Raw genomic sequence first — 24,475 nt, 5'->3', positions numbered from 1 at the left:
AGATCCTCATTTTGTGTATAGAAATGAAATCTTTTTATACATACTTTTTTTAATTTTATTTCCTCACCTTGGCCCACAACACACACACACGAGTACACACACACACACTCTTTCTCTCTCTCACACACACACACACACACACACACACACACCTCTCACATAGTCTTAGTAAGTTTTGAAGACCTGTTCAGTGCTACATGTGCAGACCTACCTAAATCTTTCCCTTGGCTGCTTTATATAGTCCTTAGTTTACTCATAATTATTAATCTTCTATTGATAGATATTTGCTTCTGTATTTTTCTTCCTTTTTGAAAAGAACATTTTTTTAATGTCTGTTTATTTTTGAGAGAGAGAGAGTGTGAGCAAGGGAGGGGCAGAGAGAGAGGGAGACAGAATCTGAGGCAGGCTCCAGGCTCTGAGCTGTCAGCACAGAGCCTGATGCGGGGCTTGAGCTCGTGAACTGAGAGATCATGACCTGAGCCGAAGCTGGACGTTTAACTGACTGAGCCACTCAGGCACACCTGCTTCTTTATTTTTCTTATAAACAGTAAACGTCTTTACATTGAAAAATGTGTGATTAAAATTTTTACCAACTTGATGAAAAATTTGTATCCTTACTGTTTCTTTTAATGTTTGTTTTGGGAGAGGTAGCATGTGAGGGGTGTGGGGAGGGGCTGAGAGAGGGAAAGAGAGAATTCCAAACAGGCTCTGAGCTGTCAGTGTATAAGCCTGGTGCAGGGGTCAATCCCACAAACCGTGACATCATTATCTAAGTCCAGCTCAAGAGTTGGACACTTAACCAACTGAGCCATCCAGGCACCCCGTATCCTTATTTTTTAACATGGAAAGAATATTAAAGTGATTTATAGTGTAGATACCTTGTTTTTAGTGTTGATGAACTCGTTTCTTTCAAAGCTCAGATTTTGGTTTCCCTCATGTTCTAGTATTTTGAGAATAAAACCTATACCTTAAGAAATTAAAGACAAAGCATTTTGGGTAATTCCTGTATCTAAACTGAAAGTAGAGATGACCGTACACATGTAAGAAGAGGAGACACGAGACTTAGCCCTATTCTCTGAAGTCGACAGTGTTGCTCTCTGGTCTCTGCATTCTTCTGACTTTTCCTGCCAACCTTGCCAAAGAGATAGGAAGTATAGGGTATCTTTCTTCACATGTTTCCCACACTTAAACTTCTAGTAGTTGTCAGGATTAGGTTCAGATTTAGTCTGGTATTCAGAGCTTTTCATTGCATATCAACAACTTGCCTTTCCATCTTCCAGCAATCAGTCATGCTCAGCTGTTTTATTCTCCTTTTTTCAAGTGGGCCTTGTTTCCTATTTCTGCACACAGGCAGGCTCTGTTGTTGTATCTCTTACTTTTTTTTAATCTACATCCTATTTGTCATTAGAGATTCTGCTTTGAAGAATTAATTTTCTCTATTTCTCATTTCAGTTCTTCTCGGTGTCCGAATGGGGATTACTGTTCCAATAGACGGTTTCAGAGAAAACAGCACGCAGATGTGGAAGTCATACTCACAGAAAAGAAAGGCTGGGGGTTGAGAGCTGCGAAAGACCTTCCTTCGTAAGTTATGTTTTAATCGTCTTTCATTTTGTTTTTGTGTTGTTGAAGTTGGTTAGCTACTTTGTAGGAAGGAAAAATTATGTCTATTACACTTTAGTTTAAAAATGGATTATGGTGAAAAATGACCACTGGTAGCTAGTTTTTTAATAATTTCCATTTCTTTTAGGAAATTAAAAAAAAATCTTCTTTGTCTCTCTCTTTATATATGAAGAGTGTTTTGTCATTTGTGTCATTTGGACCAGACAGGTCCTTCTTTGAATGACAGCTACTTTTCCTTTAATTCCAAGCAATTACCAATGTTTGCTGTAGATCCCCAGAATCACTATGAAGCTGTAACTATGAAGCTGTAAGGATTTGGGACAGAATCAATTAGTCTATATAAAACTGAATTGGTGGGGGGTGTCTCTGGGTAACTCAGTCGATTGAGTGTCTGACTCTTGATTTGGCTCGGTCATGATCCCAGGGTCGTGGGACTGAGCTCTGTATTGGGTTCTGCACTGAGTGTGGAGCCTGCAGGGGAGTCTTTCTCCCTCTCTCCCTCTCCTCTTCTTATGCTCTCTTTTTTTTTCTCTTTAAAATTAAAAATTAAAAAAATAGATAAACCTTAGAGTAAGTGGAAGAGAGTATCTGAGATTATTGAGGTAGGGAATAAAAACAATAAACATTTATTGAATGAATAAATATTGCTTTCCACCTAACTCCTGTAACTTTTTTATACATAATGCAATAAAAGGTTCACTTTATTTTCTACCATATTCAGTGTTTCCTTTAAACAGTAAGTTTTTTTTTTATGTAAAGCAGATTTAAGTATCATGAAAGATGAGTAACTTTTTCTTTAAATATATACAGATTACATGTGTTTATGATTGAAAAAATCTTTTAAATATGTAAAAGGAGTAAAGGAGGAAAATAAAACTGTTTCTTAAAGCTCTTTAGCTTTCCTAAGCTCCTCACAAAGAACCCTGCTTTAGTAAAATACCCTAGACTGGATATTTCCTTGTATCCCATATTTTCCTTCTTTAATTTCCATATGCTAATAGTAGTACTGGTTTCATAAATTTTTAGTTTCAAACTATGTAGACGTTCATGAATAGAGTATTCGTTCCCATTGAACATTGTCCAATATACACAGGATGAGGAGGTCTTTGGAACTAATCTAGTTAGTGTTAAGTACATGACATTCTCTATATTATACCTATTTCTTCTCTCCTGAAGATACTAAATAACCAAGGAAAGACCAGTCAGTGGTGGAATGTAACTTGAAAGAAGCCAAGGAGAGAGATTAATCATAATTATTGATAAATGCTAGAAAAAACTCAGAGAATACAATCGGAGAAAAGATGGGTTTATAAATTTATTTATTTATTTATTTTGAGAGAGAGAGAATGAGCAGAGAGAAAGGAAGAGAAACAGAATCCTAAGCAGGCTCCGCACTGTCAGTATGGAACCCAATGTTGGGCTTGAACTCCTGAACCTATGAGATCGTGACCTAGGCCAAAATCAAGAGTTGGACGCTTAACCAACAGAGCCATCCACGCACCCCAGGAGAAAAGGTCTGCTTGACCTTTGACATCATTACAGGTCTTTGAGTAAAGGCAGTAGAAGGGCTGTTGTATTTAAATTGCCTTCTTTTTTCTTAGAACATAAAGCCTTTAATATTTCAGTGCCTCCTGATTTCTTCAGAGCTGTTTCTCAGCTGTGAATCATTTGAGTGTTTGTTTTAATATCTAGTGCAGGGATGCACATTTTGATAGTATGTATAAATGTAAAAACGTCTTAGAATCAACATTTTTTGAAAAGTATTTGGAAGGAGAAAACCTCAGATGTTAGGTACTTTACAAATATTTTAATTATATCTTGTATAAGACCAAATTTATTCACTTTTCAATATTTTCTTAAATCTATTGCTTTTTTGCATAAAAGTGTATGTTTTCCAGATAGCTCCTAGGCAGGAAGTGCTATTGTTCCCCTTTTGTTTTGCCAGGAACACCTTTGTCCTAGAATATTGTGGAGAGGTACTTGATCATAAAGAGTTTAAAGCCCGGGTAAAGGAGTATGCACGAAACAAAAACATCCACTACTATTTCATGGCCCTGAAGAATGATGAGGTGAGCAGCACGAATGTGTTTGCTTTGACATAGATTTGGAAATTGTTGAGTTTGAAAGGATCATTGATACTGACTGATCTTGCAAATAAGTGACAAAAAAGAGGGGCAGAATAACATACATAGTTTTTCTTTACAAAAAGAAGAGAGGGAGATATTTACATATACATGTAAATGTAAACCTATGAGCTTCCTACTACAACTCTTAAAAATTACTGGTACACTTAGAAGAGTTTTTTTAATGTGGGTTATATTTGTCAATATTTACATAAAAATTAAAGCTGAGAAATTGAAAACTATTAACTTAAAAAGTAACAAGTCCATTATCTATTGACATAAACAACATATTTTTATGAAAATAATTTTCAAAATATCTTTGTTTTAGTGAGGCGTGCAACTGTTTTACATTTCTACAAATCACTTTAATGTCTGGTGTGATAAATTTTAGTTAGATTCTCATATCTGTCTCTACATTCAGTCCTGGAAAACCTAATTCTAGATCCTACCCCAGGACCTGCTGGATCTTACTGAGGGAGTGGGAGTTTTAACGTGCTTTTCAGGGAATTCGTATACACACTCAAGTTCGAGAGCTCCTGCATTGTGGTGTAATATGCACTTTAAAATGGAGTTTTTATACCCATGAAGTGATATTGGAATATAAGAGGATGTTAGAAGTAGCTAAAAGTAAATGGAAGAGACATTGATATATCTGGAGATAATTTTGCCTGTAAGTAAGATGTTTATAGTTAGCAGATGTCCCAGAGGAAGCAGTTAGATATTTGTCACTTGGATGTGTCTGTATGTGAAAGAGGAAGGGGGGTTGGGCATGCAGACCGTACATTAGCCTTTCCTTTGCTATATATATATATATATTTTTTTTTTTAAGGTCTCATTTTTATCTCTTAAATGATCCTTTTCCCTAGATAATAGATGCCACTCAGAAAGGAAACTGCTCTCGTTTCATGAATCACAGCTGTGAACCAAACTGTGAGACTCAAAAAGTAAGTTGAGGTAGATGTAGAGTTTGGGTATTTGTTCAAGATTTATGTACTAATTTTAGATTCTGTATCAAGGGTTCCCATGGATTTTATTTTTAAATCATTTTAATTGTTTTTTACTCGTTTATTGTTCAAAATCTTATTTTGAATTAAGTTTAGATTTTTAGAATAATAATGCTGCAGCAGTACAGAGTTCCATATATCATCCTTCACCTAGCTTCCTCAATGCTCGCATTGTAAATAACCATTATACAGTTACCTAGTCCAGGAAATACTGTTAACTAATTTAAAGTCTTCAGATTTTGCCATCTGTCATTTTTCTGGACTAGAATCCAATCAAGGAACTCCCATTGCATTTAATTGTCACCTCTCTTTGCCCATAAGTTTTAACTACTGTTTTACAGGTGCCAAAATACAAAACTAAAATTGAATTCTGATGAAGTCTGGTACTATTGTCTTCAGATTTTTATCTGCTCTTAATCCAGGTGCCAAATTTGGCTGTTTTAATAACATGAGGGGCTGAGTGACCACAGATAAGAGGGATTGTATATCATGTACATGGACTTACACTGCTTCTCCTCAACAAGGCCGGCTCTGGGTCGTGCATCTCTCTTTGTCCCTGTGCCTGGCACATAGTTGATGCTTGATAAATTCATTTATTGAATTTGGTAAAACATTTTGAGATAATAATTTTAGTACTCTAATTTGTGTTTTGAGCTTAGATTAAAAAGTGTGTGTGTGTGTGTGTGTTAGAACTTTGGTTCTTAGGCTAAGAAAGCTATGGACCCACTCCCTAGAAAAGTAGTATCAGTAGTTCCCTCTCATATTAAAATAGTGCTTTCAACTTCTGGATATTTTTTGTCCTTTGATCTGTGTACTAATAGATCTTAGATATGGCTTTTCTGAGAGCCACGCTGTATAACGAATAGGAGAACACAGTCCATAATCATTCAATATAAGTTCTGGTTCTAGTTTTGCCTGCAGCTGGTGGCCACCTGTTTAGCTGTGAGGCTCCACTTGTACTATGTCCCTTCATCTTTTTTAAGTGTGGGTTTTTTTGTTTTTTGTTTTTTGTTTTTTGTTTTTTGTTTTGTTTTGTTTTTAATCAGTAACATGCTCTAAAGGTCTGGACAGGAGCTCTACAGTTACATCTTACATGTCTGGAACCACAGGTTCTAACCCCTGTGTATTTACTTCCCTTTTATGAGTTATATGCAGTTGTCATGCCTTCCTTTCCTTTCACTGCACTCAGTCATACGGCCATTGCTTTATGAAATTAAACATTTGGCATCATTTTCCCCTGGTTCATGCCCCATCTCATCTTATGAATACAGTTACTTTTAACATAATATAAGGTAATAGGAATTTGCCTGTAATAGTCAATGACATCAAGCATTTCCTATTTGCCTGTTTTTAGAACAAGTGAATATTAACTGTAGAAATGTGTATTAAAACAGGTTATAAGTAGCAGTTACTTTTATTAGAGACAAATTATAGATGATCCTCAACTTGGTAGTTTATTAAGCAAGAGTAACACTTAAATATGTTAGTTTGCTGTATACTATTTGGTAAAGTCATAGTTATCGAAAAAGGCTCATGCATGATTAAACCAGATGATGATCTTTAAAGAAAAACAGATTAATCAGTTACTAATTTCTTTTCTTTTAAAACCAACTTCTCAGTGGACTGTGAACGGACAACTGAGGGTCGGGTTTTTTACCACCAAACTAGTTCCTTCAGGCTCAGAGTTAACATTTGACTATCAGTTCCAAAGATATGGGTGAGTATTGTTTTTATTCTTGTTTTGCTGCTTCTGATGGAGAAATGAACTGTTCAGATATAGAGATATAAAACTTTAATGTGAATTACTAAGAAGTTATATGGGGGTGCCTGGGTGGTTAAGCATCTGACTTCAGCACAGGTCATGATCTTGTGGTCTGTAAGTTCAAGCCCTATCTCTGGCTCTATGCTGACAGCTCACAGCCTGGAGCCTGTTTCGGAGTCTGTGTTTCGCTCTCTCTCTGCCCCTCCCCTGCTCTCGCTCTGTCTCTCAAAAATGAATAAACGTTAAAAAAATAAACTTATATGTACCACCAGCTCTTTTTCAGTTTTCCGTGTTTTTTCCTACTGTATGACATTTCAGCCATTAAAGGATTTGTACAGGAACTACATAATTTTCTTCTGAATTTCATGATGTCTTATTTATCTACTTCTGTTTCTTATGTAATTAGAAAAACCTTTCTATTATGGAAAGTGTATACATAAAGAGAATAGTAAATCTTTGTGTATCCTTTATCTGTCAGTTATCGACTCATGACTAATCTTATCTGTACAACATTGTACTATGAAAAATAATTTACTAGTTCTTTCGAACCAAAATTATACCTGATACAATAGCAATGAATACCCCTAGCATCTATATTATAGTTTCACCAAACCCCACTAAAAGGAACAGTGTTCCTTGGAGAAGTATCTGATTTCAGGTTAAGACAAGAAGTAGACAAGGTGATATTGGATTATTTTGTCATACCAGAAAACCAGTTATAAAAGATTAGGAGATTCTTGTCACAGGGACTCAGGAGCTAGCTTGAATAGGTCTTCAAAACAGTAGGAGAGGGGTGCCTGGGTGGTTCAGTCTGTTGATTTTGGCTCAGGTCATGATCTCGTGGTTTGTGAGTTCGAGCCCCATATTGGGCTCCCTGCTGTCAGCTTTGAGCCTGTTTTGGATCCTCTATCCCTTTCTTTCTCTGCCCCTTCCCTGCTTGTGCTCTCTCTCTCTTTCTCTCTCAAAAATAAACATTTAATGAAAACTCTCCGACTTTTTTTTTTTTTAAACACTTAAGCATTGATAAGGATAATAACTGTGGTGGTTTGAAACAAGATTTAAAACCCATGAGATTTAATGATGCTTTAAAAATAAAACTGCATTAGTCATAAAAAAAGGGAACTAATTCATGATTTTTATAAAATAGCTTAAAAGTTAAAAAAAGGGGGAAAAAATCAAACATTTATCCTGCTTTCCCGAAGTGAATTCTACTTTAGGTTAAACCAAATAGATGATGAGAGGAAGTTCTTTTGGAGGTTATTTCAGCTAAACCAAATAGATGATGAGAGGAAGTTCTTTTGGAGGTTATTTCAGCTAATGAATGAAGTAGCGACAGTATCACCCATTTTGTAAAACTTCGTGAACTAATATATCTAAGCAGTGGTCTAGTATTCCCGGTATGAGTGCAGACCGGGTTCTGCATACAGCTCCATATTCTTTTTCTCTTAGCTTTTGCACTGTCCTATTCGAAGGAAGGGAAACTGGAAATCAAGTGCTGTTTGTGATTCCCTGCTCTATTTATTGAAAATTTTATTTTTTTATCTCTCTGATCACTACTGTCATAAATCTATCAGTTTACTTTTGGTGTAGTTCTTCATGCTTTTTTCAGGTGGCTGTGGCTCCAGAATAAATAAATGGCCATGGTGATTTGTACCCAGGCCTGTAGAATTAGGTCTGTGTTGTTTCTACCACTTTTCCTGAATTGCTTCGTTATATTTACTTATTACTATATTTTTTATTAGTGTCTCATCCTTAATGGTGATAACTTTTATTTTTATTTATTTTTAAATGTTTTATTTCTGAGAGAGAGAGAGCGTGAGCAGGGGAGGGTCAGAGAGAGAGAGAGAGACACAGAATCTGAAACAGGCTCCAGGCTCTGAGCTGGCTGTCAGCACAGAGCTCGATGCGAGGGTCGAACCCATGAACCACGAGATCATGACCTGAACTGAAGTCGGATGCTTAACCGACTGAGCCACCCAGGCACCCCAATGGTGATAACTTTTAATAATCATGTGTTTCCTTTTAAGTATCCTGTATGTATTGAATTTTATTATCTGTATACATCTATTTGTAAGAATATATTTGTTCTTGGTGCCAGTTAAATATTTACATATGAGAGGTATTGAACTATTTAAAATAAGCAGTTTTGTTCTTAGCTCAAATATATGTACGATCTTATTTTTATACATTTTATACATGTCTACATTTATACATCTCTTTATACACATATAAGTGTAAAAATCCTTAAGTTTTATACATGAGTAGGTACTCATAAAATGGAGAAATTACTTACTAACTTCTTGGCTAATTTTGTCTAGCTAATAAAGGAGGATTAGAAAAAATATTTTTAAGAGCAATTTGCAGGCATTCCTATTAAATAGTATTAGGTTTGTTAGAGCCTTTTAAAATAATTGTTTTTAGGCTGAATTGACTTCTTGTATGTGATTGTTAGGTTGTTGACATTTTTATATGGTGTACTTTCACATAACTGACATCTTTCCTGTGTTCCTTGAACAGAAAAGAAGCTCAGAAATGTTTCTGTGGGTCAGCTAATTGCCGAGGTTACCTGGGAGGGGAGAACAGAGTCAGTATCAGAGCAGCAGGAGGAAAAATGAAGAAGGAGCGATCTCGTAAGAAGGATTCAGTAAGTGTTTCATCCTTTTTTTTTTTTCTTCAACTTTTACCATATACCTTTTAAGGAGGGAGGTAGTTTTTCTGATTAAAATTTGAAAAGTCAAACTATAATCAAAGAAATTCAGGGTCAGAGGAGACAAGGAGGAAAAGAAGTATGGTGGGTTTTATTAATTGTTTTTGTTTTTTTGGGTTTTTTAGTGTTTATTTTTGAGAGAGAGAGAATGCGAGCAAGTACAAGCATGAGGGGGCAGAGAGAGGGGGAGAGAGAATCCCAAGCAGGTTCTGTGCTGCCAGTGCAGAGCTCGACAAAGGGGTTCAGTCCTCTGAACTGTGAGATCATGACCTGAGCCGAAATCAAAAGTTGGATGCTTAGCCCATTGAACCACCCAGGTGCCCCTGGTTGCTGTTTTTATTCAGGTTCATAAAGATTAGAATTAGATGTTGCTGAGAACTCCTGAAGTCATCTTGAAAACACATGGGCTAATTGTTTTTCTGGAGCCTGTAAAACTCCTCATCCTAAGTACAAATAAGATGTTTATCTATTAATTTACTTAAGTCTGATATATATTCCTAGTCTTTTAATATTGTTTTGCTATTTGTTTGGAACTCTTAAAGTTTGCATGTATTCTTACAGTCTCTGAAAACCATCTTTGGGAATATAAAGTGAGTTTTGAAAGGTAACAGGCAAGCCAGGAATAAAAATGGAATAGTGAAAATGGTCTTTTTTTAGAATGGTAATTGATAACCTTTTTTCTACCTCAGCTCACTTTAGTTACTACTGGAGGAAAGAGCTGTCTTGTTAATCAAGGGACTCTTACTTGGGACAGAAGCTTCACATTTTTTAAAATCCCCCTCCCATACAGGAGTGCTGATGCATAGGGGCACACGTACCCCAGTGTGCATAGCAGCACTCTCAACAATAGCCGAAACATGGAAAGAACCTAAGTGTCCATCAACTGATGAATGGATCAAGAAGATGTGATATATTTATACAATGGAATACTACTTGGCAATGAGAAAGAATGAAATCTGGCCATTTGTAGCAACATGGATGGAACTAGAGGGTGTTATGCTGAGCAAAATAAGGCAGGCAGAGAAGGACAAATACCATATGTTTGCACATATAGGTGGATTAAGAGGAAGTTAACGGAGGACGATGTGGGAGAAGAAGGGGAAAAATAGTTGGGGAGAGGAAGGGAGGCAAACCATGAGAGACTCTTGAATGCTGAGAACAAACAGGGTTGATAGGGGTGGGGGCGAGGGGAAGGAGGGTGATGGGCATGGAGGAGGGCACTTGTGGGGATGAGCACTGGGTGTTATATGTAAACCAACTTGACAATAAGCTATTTAAGAAAAATAAAATAAAACCTTCCTCCCTTTTTCTGAGGATCCCTTCACCAGAACGGTGTTTCTCAGCCTCAGAACCACCTGGCAGGGTCCATAGTGAAAATGCACATTTCTAGGTCCATCCTCAGACCTGTGATTCTTAATGGGGGGCTAGAGAGCTGAGGGGGTTAGTCAGCAAATTCCCCTATGATTTGTTAGCAGTTAGCTCATGCCTGAGCTTTTCAGGAACCAATACGTTAAGAATTATAAATGACAGCATAAATTACATATAAATTAGTGTTTAGGGGTGCCTGCGTGGTTCAGTCAGTTAAGCATCCAACTTCAGCTCAGGTCATGGTCTCGCGGTTCGTGGGTTTGAGCCCCACGTTGGGCTCTGTGCTGACAGCTAGATCAGAGCCTGGAGCCTCTTTCAGGTTCTGTATCTCCTTCTCTCTCTGAACCTCCTTTGCGTGCACGTGCTCTCTCTCTCTCTCTCTCTCTCTCTCAGAAATAAATAAAACATTTAACAGTTTTTTAAAAATATTGTTTAGATGATGAGATAGAAGATGTAATAGGACAAGGGGATAAAAGTATAATGGCTAAAAGGTGATGTCAGTAAGCCCAAATTAAATTCTGCAAGAAGCAAAAAGCATTGGAAAGGGCAGTTGAAAAATAAAAAAGTCCATTTAAAAAGTACCAAAAAGGAAAGCTTCAACAAATGGCCATGTTGGTAGAACACCCAAGATGAACACATGTTCTTTTGAGTATTGTGTGTGTTTCACCTCTGTTTTTGGAGAGCATATATTCTGTAGTGGTGTGCCAGGCACTCTGCTCAGCATTTGACACACAACTCATTTAATTTTCATAGCAAGCCTTGAAATTAGACACAAGGATTTTACAGATGAGAACACTAAGGCACCCAGTAGGTGATGGAAATGAACTTGCTCTTGCCTCTGCTCTTGATCTTTATGTTGCACTGCAAGTTTTAGAGAAAAATTCCATCCTCCCCCAACTTGAAGACCGTTGTGGTCATAACAGCCAACATTTCTGCATTTTAAAGTTTGTTCGAAGTTGTTTTGTGTAGGATTTTAGAAATGGTATAATATGTATATTTCTGCAATTAGTTTTTTTTACTCTTATTTTAAAATTTGATCCACGTTGACTTATATAGAAACATATTTTAAAAATGTAACGTTTACTTATTTCTGAGAGAGAGACAGAGCACTAGCTGAGGGAGGGAGACAGAGCACTAGAGAGAGGGAGACACAGAATCCAAAGCAGGCTCCAGGCTGAGTTGTCAGCACAGACAGAGCCCAATGTGGGGCTTGAACTCCTGGATATTGAGATCATGACCTGAGCCAAAGTCGGATGCTTACTGACTGAGCCACCCAGGTGTCCCTATATATAAACATGTTTTTAACTGCTGTAAAGTTTTTCATCGTGTAACAGTTTATTTACATAGAGCCTTACTAATAGACACTCGTGTTTTTAAGCTTTTGCTCTTAATGTCACCATTTGTATCTATGGTGTCTCTTCACATGTCTCTTTAAGGTATATCCATGAAGTGATGTCACTGGGTCATAGCCTGTTAGCCTTCTTGACTTGAGTATTGCAGGAAACTTTTCTCTCAACTTTGTTAAGGCTGCTTTTATTTTTAACTCTTATTTTCTTATAATTGATAGTTTGTCAGAACAGCTACAAAATAGTCATTAAACGTGCTATGCTAAAATAAAATCTCCATAAAAACTTCCCTTTGGCTATTTCCTGTTCTCAAAACTTACAGAATAAACTTAAATTCAAGAACAATCCCAAGGCACCAAAGTGTAGACATTCCTTTTCTTTGCTTGTTTTTATTCTGGTAATGCTGTGTCCATATCAGTATAGGCCTTGGTATTCTAGACGGAATTTGCTGTAGCATGAATCCAGTTGTCAAGGGTTGTTCTAGCTATGAATTTGAAGTTACTCTGGAATGAGAATGATTTGGATAAAATTTTGCCCAGATAGAGGAATGACCCAGAATGAGTCTAGGTTCCTAGAAAGGTTATTTGCCCTGGCTGTAATGAAGAGCTGAACTCAAGTTAGTATTACTTACGTTGTCTCCTACTAAAAATACCTTCTGTGTGCCTAGATTCTGAATTCTAGTCAGCTACAATTAAAAGTTTTGGCAATTCTTTTGGGTAGAGGCGGCCATGGAGAGGATAAGATAGCACAGTTTAAAATATAGTTTTGATTATTGTAACTATTAACAAGAATATGTTAATAGCACTATCGTCTGCATCCCCATATTAGCCCTTGATTGGTAAATGTTTTTCTATTTCTTGCTCTTATGACTACATCTGTATACAAGTTATCTCCTTAACAAAACTATAAGCTCTTCCAATCAAAGGTCTTTTTTGGGGATGTCACAAATCAGGTAATAAAATACTTAACTGATGGAGGTATAATAATTGCCTTGTTACCTGATGATGTTTGTAGTTTGTAAAGTACAAAGAGAAAATAGTCTGAAACTCCCCTTAGTCTCTTTTGTTTGAGTTGGTGAAACAAATCGATTGTAACTAATTTACACGATAAAGAGAGTGAAAAGACACCTAAGAGGAAATATTTGCTTTCAACACGTAACAAACAAGTACTAATAACCAGAATATATAGAGAGCTACTTCTAATCAATAAGAAAAAAGCCAGTACAAAAGAAAAATAAACAGACCACACTCAGACACTTCACTAATCCAAATAGCCAATAAACATAAAGAAATGGTTCAACCTTATTAGTAATCAGAGGAGTATCAATTTACATACATTTATGTGTATGCAAATTTACATTTACATACTCGTCAGACTGGTAAAAACTCTGATGGCTCATAAGAACAATAGGAGATCTACACTGCCAGTGGGGGGTGTAAATGGGTACAACCACTTTTGAAAATACTTTGGAATTGATTACTAAAAGTGAATGTATGTGTATCAGGAGTCACAGCAGCATCTGCTTGTATTAGCAAAAGTAGAAACAACTCAAATATCTATTAACACTAATATGAACAAGCTATGCGGTAATCCTAGAATTAAAAACTGGTCATGAATGAGCAAATCAGAGAACTCTAGGTGCTGGTGAGGATGTGGAGAAACGGGCACCCTCCTACACTGTTGGTAGGAATGTAAACTGGTGCAGCCCCTCTGGAAAACAGTGTGGAGGTTCCTCAGGAAACTAACACTAGAACTCCCCTGTGACCCAGCAATAGCACTGTTAGGAATTTGCCCAAGGGATACAGAAATGCTGATGCATAGGAGCACATGTACCCCAATGTTCATAGCAGCACTCTCAACAATAGCCAAAACATGGAAAGAGCCTAAGTGTCCATCCACGGACAAATGGATCAAGAAGATGTGGTTTATCTATACCATGGAATACTACATGGCAATGAGAAACAATGAAATCTGGCCATGTGTAGCAACATGGATGGACCTTGAGGGTGTTATGCTGAGTGAAATAAGTCAGGCAGAGAAAGACAAATATCATATGTTTGCACGTATAGGAGGATTAGGAGGAACTTAACGGAGGAACAAGGGGGAGAAGAAGGGCGGAAATGGTGGGGGAAAGGGAGAGAGGCAAACCATGAGAGACTCTTGAATGCTGACAAAAACTGAGGACTGATGGATGTGGGGGGGAGGGGGGATGGGCATGGAGGAGGGCACTTGTGGGGATGAGCACTGGGTGTTATGTGGAAACTAATTTGACAATAAACTATTTGTAAAAAATAAAAAATAATAAAAAAACTGGTCATGAAAGCGCAGGCACTGTGGCTGCGTGCAACAGCATGGAGGACTCCTAAAATTTAAGGATGAATGACGAATGAGCATGACACAAAAGTTTTGTCCAGTATGATTTCCATAAAAATGAAAAATAGACAAAATTATTTAGGGATTTATACACAGATGTAGATCTGTTGTAAAAAATCAGAGAATGATTTCCTAAAAAGTTAGGAGATGTTACCTTGAGAGCGGAGAAGAGGAGGTGTTATGTTAGAACAAGGGAAGGGCCCATGGAGCCCTTCAGGAATGCTGACAGTGTTGTCCCCTCACCTCGCTTTTAACCCACAGGTTGGTTGCATGGATATTGCTCACCTATTTGTTTATTAAACCTGTTCATTTACAAATCATTTATGTACTTTATGTGTGTTGTATTTCATCAGAAAGTATTAAAAAAAATCTGCTTAGAGCCATTAAAGATAGTTCATGGCCAAAAGTACTCGAAGTATTAAAAAAGAGTAAATAATTTCTTGGATTGATTAAGTATTCAACAGAATGAATTTTTAAGTGCTATAGAACTGTGCACATAAGTTTAAATGTTCAATTATCAGTAATTTATTAAAATACACCTTAATCATTTACATACTTTTATGTTAATTTGTATTTACTTCAAATCCTTTCAGGTGGTGACCTATAAATTAAAAATAAATATTGGTAGTAAATGTAAATGAATGAGAACAGTCAGTTAGTCCCCTGGCTCTTTTTCTCCCAGGTATCCTAAAAGTTATCAATTCCACATTGATTGTCCACTTGAGTACCCAATATCATGGAAGCTGTAGCATATTAATGGGATTGGCATGATAACTTTTAGGCACGTCAATATGACTATTAAGCTTATGATTGTAGTGGGAATGTTCAAAGGCTGTTCACCTTCTGTATGTTTGCAAAATTTTGTTATTTTTACTTCACTCTCTACATGTTTACTGTTTACTTCCTTCAGACTGCTACTGTTTTTATATCCCAGTGGAGCTTTATATAGAATAGTATCTATTCACTAAATGTTTATTAAATGAAAAACTTAACTCCATTTTGTCTCTTAAATGTTCAGAGTTCTAGAATCTTTTCATGCCTAATTATGAAAAGAAAACCTCATCTTTCAGCCTTGTAGTTTTTACATTTGAAAACTCTGTCCAAAGTGAGGTCTGGTTTTTGCATTTGGGGAGGAAGTGGAATTTTATTTTATTATTTTATTATTATTTTTTTAAGTTTATTTGGGGGGGGGTGGAGCGAGCAGAGGAGGGGCAGAGAGAGAATTCCAAGCAGGCTCCATGCCATCAGTGTGGAGCCCGATGCAGTCTTAGACTCACAAACTGAGATCATGACCTGAGACTAAACCAAGAGTTGGATGCCTTGCCACCTAAGCACCCTGGAAAATGGAATTTTAAAGCTCTTTGTCTTTCCTGCTCTAATCCTCTAGAGTTCGGGACACAGGAACTTTTACATTTAGGATATACAGAGGAAAAACATTATCAAGGAAATTGTCGTGGATTAATCTTTAACTGTAAATTGATTTTTCTGTGTATACGCTTAATCTGTTCAAAACATAAGAAATGATACTGGAAATGAAAAAAATGAGCTTTTTAATGTACATTTGGAAGGGAAAAAATTTATTTCTTCATCTTCTCGGAGATAGCATTTCATGTTTTCATATTTTTGTTCACCATTATTTTACATGAAGTTTGTAGTATCATATAAAATAGAAATGTTCAGTGCCTTGCCTAAAATTATATTGAGATGATGAAAGCTAAGTAATAGAAAATTTCCTTAAGATTCTTTTTCTTCAGATTTGCTTTCCTCTTAATTTATTATCCGCATGTTCTGGACCTTTATCATTTTATGCCATGTCAGTTTAATGCCATCTTTGTATCTTTTCTTTATCAGTTGCTATCCTGTGTAGATTTTATTCTGTTATTGCTACACTAATTATTCTCAAATTGCATTTCAATCAGATTATTCCCCTTTTCTGGATTCAGTAATAAAGCTCTCTTGCTCAGTTACATCAAATTTAGATTCTTTTACATCACACCTGAGATCTTCTCATCTAACAAGCTTTCCTTTAAATGAGATTTTTGTCACTTCCTCACCACACATTGTCTACTCCAGCTAGGCCGAGCTATGCAGTATCCTAATTTTCCATTTCCCTGTATTCATGATTTTCCCTCTACTTCACTACCCCCTTTATCTTAACCTCCTGCTAACCCTGCTTCTGTGAGTTCCCTTCTGGTGACTCTTGGTATAACTGCTCCCTTCCTTCTTAGGCCTCTAGTTTTTTTTAACACTTATATTTAATGCTTCATTGTTTGTTTTCACATGAATTAATTTTATCTCCCCCTTGTATGTTCTATAAGTCACCTTTTTATCTTTTATAACACAGCTGTAAAACAACCCTTGGTAGGTCGGTTTTTTTGTTGTTGTTCCCCCATTATTTAAATGTAATATTTGAAACATCCAGAGAATGGATGTAAGTTACATTGCATAATTATAAAAGAACCACTTAACAGCACATCTCTGTTTAATGTTCCCTGCTTAGCCCCTAGAGGATACCAGTGTTTTGAATCGTGTCTTACCTCCATTGCCTTTTTAAAATCAATTTTGCAGATATGCATCTATAAAAATTTTGTTTCTGAGGCTTATAAGAACAGATTCATACAGCATGTAATCTCCTGGAACTTTTTTCATACAGCGTTATAAGATTGATGAATGTTGTTGCGTTTAACTGCACTTGATTCCTTTCACTGTGGTATAGTAATCCATTGTATGCACATACTGGTTTATATAACCTGGCCATAGATGTTTGCGTTGTTGGTAGTTTTTTGCTATTATAAGGGCTGTGCAGTGAGCGTTCTTTTGATACTGTGAGTACACATGTGGAGAAGTTTCTCTAGGGTTTATTCTTAGGTGTGCAGTGCTAGACATAGGAGATACAAGTATTTTATTTTTGAAGCCAGTGCTTTATTTTTTCTGGCAAACGTTTCACCTAACAATAATTTGTTTTTTGTCTCCTAAAAAGGGCAGACTTTTGTTTGTTTTGGTTTGTTGCAATGTCTTTAGCACCTAGGATTATATTTGATGTATAATAAGTAGTTGGTAAATATTTGATGAGAGAATGAAATAGTTTTCAAATTGATCATACTAATTTATACTTTCATCAACAGTGTATAAACAGACTGTTATATAACAGAGTGTTATATAACAGTATATAACAGACTTAATTTTTTTTTCCTAGGTTAATCTGGTATATTTAACATGTTTTCCCTATTACTGGCAAAGTTGAGCATCTTTTTAGGCTGTTTGATTCTTAGATTAGTGAGATTTGTTATTATTTTTATAACCAGTTATTTTTCTTTGCTATGGCAGGTGGATGGAGAGCTAGAAGCTCTAATGGAGAATGGTGAGGGTCTCTCTGATAAAAACCAGGTGCTCAGCTTATCCCGGCTGATGGTTAGAATTGAAACTTTGGAGCAGAAACTTACCTGTCTTGAGCTCATACAGGTGAGCTCTTTGATATATTTTTTTAAATTTCTGAATTTGTGGTGAGGTATCTAACTTTAAAGCATTTATTATTTGTACACTTTTATTTTGCATCAATCAAAATAGAGTTTCTAGGTGTTTTGTAAATATAAACAAACTTTTTATTCCCTTTGTGGACCCTTTTTAATGCTCTGTTTGATATTTCCCACCCCACCCCAACCCCATCCCAATACCCTTTTTTCCCTTCCCTCATGGCAGAACACGCATTCACAGTCTTGCCTGAAGTCCTTTTTGGAACGTCATGGGCTGTCTTTGTTGTGGATCTGGATGGCAGAGCTAGGTGATGGCCGGGAAAGTAACCAGAAGCTTCAAGAAGAGGTCAGTTCACATTCAGTTTGCTTGTTTTTTTGTTTTTTTGTTTTTTTTCTTCAAATAGTTTATTGTCAAATTGGTTTCCACATAACACCCAGTGCTCATCCCCACAAGTGCCCTCCTCCATGCCCATCCCCCCTCCCCCCCACATCCATCAGTCCTCAGTTTTTGTCAGCATTCAAGAGTCTCTCATGGTTTGCCTCTCTCCCTTTCCCCCACCATTTCCCCCCTTCTTCTCCCCCTTGTTCCTCCGTTAAGTTCCTCCTAATCCTCCTATACGTGCAAACATATGGTATTTGTCCTTCTCTGCCTGACTTAGTTCGCTCAGCATAACACCCTCAAGGTCCATCCATGTTGCTACACATGGCCAGATTTCATTGTTTCTCATTGCCATGTAGTATTCCATGGTATAGATAAACCACATCTTCTTGATCCATTTGTCCGTGGATGGACACTTAGGCTCTTTCCATGTTTTGGCTATTGTTGAGAGTGCTGCTATGAACATTGGGGTACATGTGCTCCTATGCATCAGCATTTCTGTATCCCTTGGGTAAATTCCTAGCAGTGCTATTGCTGGGTCACAGGGGAGTTCTATTGTTAGTTTCCTGAGGAACCTCCACACTGTTTTCCAGAGGGGCTGTACCAGTTTACATTCCCACCAACAGTGTAGGAGGGTGCCCGTTTCTCCACATTGGTTTGCTTGTTTTTTATTTTTTTATTTTTTATTTANGAACCGCGAGATCATGACCTAGGCAAAAGTCGGACGCTTAACCGACTAAGCCACCCAGGTGCCCCGGTTTGTTTGTTTTTTAAAACCACTGTATAGATTGCTTAGGTTGAGCGTTAATATCAATGATAATGAATTTAGCACTATATTTTCTACTGGTATTAAATAATTTTATCAGGGGCACCTGGGTGGCTGAGTTGGTTAAGTGTCCATCTTCGGCTCAGGTCATGATCTTGCAGTTTGTGGGTTGGAGCCCCACATCAGGCTCTGTGCTGATGGCTCAGAGCCTGGAGCCTGCTTCAGATTCTGTGTGTGTCTCTCTCTCTCTGCCCCTCCCCTGCTCATGCTCTGTGTGTGTCTCTCTCAAAATAAACATTAAAAATTTTTTTTAATAATTTTATCAATCATTCTTGTAACTATAACCTTTACTTAAAACTTGATACTAGTGAGTTTGCCCCATGGTTTTTCCTATTGTCTCCCTATAGTTGATACTGTATAGCTGGAAACTGTAAGAGTAAGATATAATATCATAGTTGAGTGAAAAATCTAGTTTGTGGCTAAGGACATAGTTTTAAACAGATAGGAAACCATATGAAACTTAAATTCTGGTGTTCTAAAAATTAGTAAAGAGCTGAATTCTAGATGACGAGTAGGAACATTTTGAGGAGGCAGTGTTTTAAGGATCTAAATAAATGTTCATTGGCAGTATTGACAGTGATGCTGTGATGTTTATCCCTTCCCGTGAAATAAACAATACTTTTTAACTTAGTTTAAGTGTAATTCTTTTTAATCATAATTTCTAGTATAATACCAAAGTGTTACATGTTACATATATAGATATAGATAGATATAGATGTAGAGAGATAATAATGCATTTTTTAAAACAACAGGAATGGGCAAATAAGTGGTTGTCTTGCTTTCATTCTTCTCCCAGGAGATTTGGCAATCAGTAGAAGTTGAGGAAGACTTGGGGTAGGTGGGTGGGTTGGTTGGTTGGTTTCTTTTTCTCTCCCTCCCTTTCTCCCTCCCTCTCTCCTTTCTTACCCTCCTTCCTTCAAGATCTAGTTGACTTTATTGAACAGTTCATGAATTGGGCCACATCTGATCTAGCAAGTGGAGGGGAACTTCCTATTCTTGGGGTTTCTGTAGAACTATATTAGGGAATACTTTAGAAGAAATTCTTGGATTTCAGGATGGAGGCGATGATTATCTCTGAAGAGAGAGTTCACTTTGTTAGATAGCTATTTTTCAAAAGTTAAAAGAGGTAAGAAATCTCTGAATTTTTTGTGTGTGTATGTAAGACATCATATAAATATATGTTGCATAGTTCCCAAGCCTATATCATAGTCATTTGGGAAACTTTTTAGAAAAAGATACCCAGGATGAGGTCCGTGTGTGTGTGTGTGTGTGTGTGTGTACATTTTTTTTTTTTTAATCTACACAGGTATGAGAAGCACGGGGGAGGATATTAATTGGTCCTGTTTGATATTGTGAGCAGTTACCTGCTTCACATTTTTATTTCTGCTGGTCAGTCTCAAAAGTTTTCTTTCCTTTCTGGAGGAAATAATATTATGACATTTAAATCCTTCTGTATTTAGAGAGACTTTAGTCTTAAGACAGTAAAGAAACCTCACTGCTCTTGCAGAAATGATCTGAGTCCCATCCTTAGGTTTGAAAAGTTAACTGCAAAGTGATGTGATTTTTATTTTTATTGTGTTTAATCAGATTATAAAGACTCTGGAACACTTACCCATTCCTACTAAAAATATGTTGGAGGAAAGCAAAGTACTTCCAATTATTCAACGCTGGTCTCAGACCAAAACTGCCATTCCTCAGTTGAGTGAAGGAGATGGGTATTCAAGTGAGAATACGTCACGTGCTCACACACCACTCAACACTCCTGATCCTTCCACCAAGCTAAGCACAGAAGCTGACACAGATACCCCCAAGAAGCTCATGTTTCGCAGACTTAAAATTATAAGTGAAAATAGCATGGACAGTGCGATCTCTGATGCTACCAGTGAGCTGGAAGGCAAGGATGGCAAAGAGGACCTTGACCAGTTAGAACATGTCCCTGTAGAAGAAGAAGAAGAGTTACAGTCACAACAGCTACTCACACAACAGCTGCCTGAATCTAAAGTTGAGAGTGAAATCATCGTGGAAGCCAGTAAACTACCTATATCTGAACCAGAGGCTGATGCTGAAATAGAGCCTAAAGAGGGCAGTGTCACAAAACTGGAAGAAACTATTGCTGAGGAAACACCATCTCAAGATGAAGAGGAGGGTGTATCTGATGTGGAGAGTGAGAGGAGCCAGGAACAGCCAGATAAAACAGTAGATATAAGTGATTTGGCCACCAAGCTCCTGGATAGTTGGAAAGACCTAAAGGTAAGAAAACATTTTTGTTTATTTTAACCTGGAATACTCAGGTGTAGAGTTCCACAGATCTTAAGTTGAATTACCTTTCTAGCTATACATATATTTGAAAAAATGGAACACCATCTCTCTTACAGCTAATTATAAATGTTTCAAATCTTTTAAACCTTGGCAAGGGATACAACAGCCTAACTAATATACAGATATTCCCTTTTCTTCATTTAGAAAAGCATTTCACAGCAGAGACTTCACTTATTTTTTAAATTTTTGTAATTTTTTTTAACATTTATTCATTTTTTGAGGGAGACAGTGCAAGCGTGGGAAGGACAGAGAGGGAGAGGGAGACACAGAATCTGAAACAAGCTCCAAGCTCCCAGCTGTCAGCACAGAGCCCGACGCGAGGCTCAAACTCACAAACAGTGAGATCATGACCTGAGCCGAAGTTGGATACTTAACCGACTGAGCCACCAAGGCACCCCAGTGACTTCATTTACTTAAGTGCACTTTACATTAAAACTAAAAAATACTTTGAGTAACAACTGTGATTCTGCATTTGAAAATTCTTTGCAAGAGTAATGTAAGAAGAAAAATCAGTGTTTAAAGTAATTGGAAATTAACGTATTGGATTAACTAGAAATTAATTTAAAAATAACAGGAAAACCAAGGTAATTCAGTAGGTTCTCATAAAAAATGATTGAACATAAATTTCTATTCTAGTAAAACAACTTTATATGGAGCTAGTTGGTATTCAGTTTCGTTATTGTTTCTGAAATAGGCCAGCCTTTAAATGCCTATTTGGTCAAAAGAGGTTATCTAGAGGAAAAATAGAGAGGTCTGGAACCCTTATGCGTAATATGTACATAATCTCTTATTAAAGAACGTAGCAAGATGTGCAGGGTTTGCTTTGCAGAAAATGCAGTCTGAGTCTTGGATAAACACAGAAGTGAATAACAGGATGAGCCTAGGAGAGATGTAATACATCTTGATTGTAAGTGATCTGAATCTGGAATTCAGGTCTTGAGGACCCTATGGGAACAAGTTACTTCCTAGCTTCTATTTTTCTGTTCCACTTTTCTGTCATAAGTGAAGCACCCAGATAAACCAGCAGTACAGTTTTATTTGCAGCAGGATGGACACCCAAATCCTCCCTGTCCCCAGTTATGACTACAAAGCTCACCCATTAGGTCTGGTGATTTGACCCATATGGAACTGACCTCACACTGAGCAAAAGGAGTAGTTGATTGTGCATTATGCTTACTCCTGGCATTTGTAATTTGCTGTGTTGAGACCCTTCTTTAAGTATGGTGTGGTTTCAGCGCTCGTTGACCTATTTGCTACTCTTGCACCACGTAGAGTTCATTACTCAACTTTATTAAACCTTGTGAAATCCTTCCTTTTTATAAAAGGAAGAATTCATAGTAAATCTGTTTATGATATGACATGTGAACTGCAGGAACCAGAGTTGCAGTTAAAAGAAAGAGATGCTGGGATGGTCACTTGGGTGGACCTTCATTTAAGGCCTGCTTTGTGAGGGCAAAGGAGTGTGGAAGAAGTCCCTCTTGTATTTAGAGGCTGCTAGGAGAGCCTGTGGTGTGACTGGCTTCATAAAGAAGGTGGAAATGGAGACCTGTACACAAGTGGACATAGAAAAGACCTTACAGGCATAGACATAGTTTTACAGAGCAAGAGTGGGGTGGCAGACCCAGTAGTTCATTTTGCCTAATAAATCTCTGGTTGACGTAAGTTTAAAAAATGAGACTTAAGCCTCATTTCTTAAAAATCTGCCTCTTCTTAAAACCTGGAAAAAATAAATACTTTCATTTCTCTATATGGTAGTTTTTTATTGTAATGATAGTGGTATGAATTACTCTCTGGGATATCCTTAACTAAGTTAGCTATAACTGGTCGTTTAAACCCATACTCTAGACGTTTTTGAGTCCTACCAAATTATTTCTTCCCCTGCTTGTTGTCCTCCCACCTCCTGTCTGAAAGATCAAAGCAGTTGCATAGCACTATGTAGCTTGATGATCCTCTTGACTTGAAGCTTAAAATTTTATTCATACTTAAAATATATCCTTCTTAACCTTCATACTTTGGGTTTATCCTGATTCTTAGCATCAAGGAAACCACTGAATTAGATTTTCCTTCTTCAGACTTTAGTTTGCTCTGGAATCATTACCCACCTAGAATTGCGTTACTGAGAAATGTTGTCACTTGACTGAACTGTGATGTTTTGTTACACATTGGTGCTGGGGCTCTTAATTCATCTATCATTCTGATTAACATTACCATGGTTCTAATTCCAAAACTCTGATTATGGTTGTCCTAAAGAAAAAAAAAAGAAAACAACAAAAAAAAACTTTAGCCAGCATTTAACCCAGAACATTGAAATCAGAAAGCCATAATTTGAACATGTTTTAGATAAACACATGGACTTGATGTGATTACACTATACCCATAGTATCCCGGCATTGAAAGAGTTAACTACTTCTGTCTGACTTCCACCTATGTATTCAAGTAGACACTGGCAGAAAAGAAAATGTCTTATTCAGCCATCCTTTATTAAGCACCTGTTGCCAAGCACTGGGTTAGTTGATGATGTTAATTCCAAGATCATACTAAAAAGCATTACTCTAAGATTGTGGTTATGTTAGCCACTCCAAGCTTCCCTGACCTTCTGGGGCCACTGTAACATTGATGGACATGTGTTCCACTTGGCCTTTCTACATACTAGATGGAGTGAAGAACTGAAAGAGGTTGCTTCAGATCCTTAATCTTGATTATGCTGTGAAGGCAGACCATAGGGATCATCAGTAAATGAAAGAGGGTGGGAGGGAAGGGAATGAAGCTTCATGAATTACTCTTTGTCCTCCCAGATCTGATGATGATCCCCCTTGTAACTTGAACCATTTCCATCTAGCTTCTCAGGGCAGCAAGGAGCTTGTTAACATCACCAGCTGACCATGTGTCTCCTTTTCTCAACTCCATTTTCAACTTCGTGCTGAAGAAAAACGAGAACCTAGCGTGCATTCTGTGAAGAAACAGGAAGATGGTTGGGAAGTTGGATGATGCATGAAAAATATAATAGGTGAAAAGAGGACAGAGGTGGTTAACTCACTGGCGCCGGCGTTATTTTGGTGCGTCCATTGCCGACAATGGATGTCGTTCCGGGAAAATCCCGACTCCTGGCGAGAAAGGATTAAGTGAGCTACTTTTTCTATACCTCTATACACAGGACTGCTGCCTTGGCTCCACA

At 37.2% G+C, this 24,475-nt stretch overlaps 1 protein-coding gene across 2 annotated transcripts in view; it reads left to right on the top strand.

The window, feature by feature from the left end:
* Positions 1 to 24,475, top strand: part of SETD2 (SET domain containing 2, histone lysine methyltransferase) — a 90,993-nt gene that overhangs the window by 10,277 nt on the left and 56,241 nt on the right. The window contains exons 4-11 of one of the 2 annotated variants that reach the window (XM_077777316.1): positions 1,453 to 1,581; positions 3,566 to 3,689; positions 4,610 to 4,687; positions 6,367 to 6,464; positions 9,027 to 9,153; positions 17,631 to 17,765; positions 18,003 to 18,122; positions 20,569 to 21,231. In XM_077777316.1, coding sequence (XP_077633442.1) covers positions 1,453 to 1,581; positions 3,566 to 3,689; positions 4,610 to 4,687; positions 6,367 to 6,464; positions 9,027 to 9,153; positions 17,631 to 17,765; positions 18,003 to 18,122; positions 20,569 to 21,231 — 1,474 coding nt within the window. The remainder of the gene's footprint in view (positions 1 to 1,452; positions 1,582 to 3,565; positions 3,690 to 4,609; positions 4,688 to 6,366; positions 6,465 to 9,026; positions 9,154 to 17,630; positions 17,766 to 18,002; positions 18,123 to 20,568; positions 21,232 to 24,475) is intronic. The other variant, XM_077777317.1, reaches the window with a different exon arrangement.

Source organism: Crocuta crocuta, unplaced genomic scaffold, assembly GCF_008692635.1.
Source record: "Crocuta crocuta isolate KB4526 unplaced genomic scaffold, BGI_CrCroc_1.0 scaffold77, whole genome shotgun sequence".
NCBI classification, from domain to species: Eukaryota; Metazoa; Chordata; class Mammalia; order Carnivora; family Hyaenidae; genus Crocuta; species Crocuta crocuta.
The sequence above is the reverse complement of the archived record's forward strand: the minus strand, read 5'-3'. Positions and strand labels throughout refer to the sequence as shown.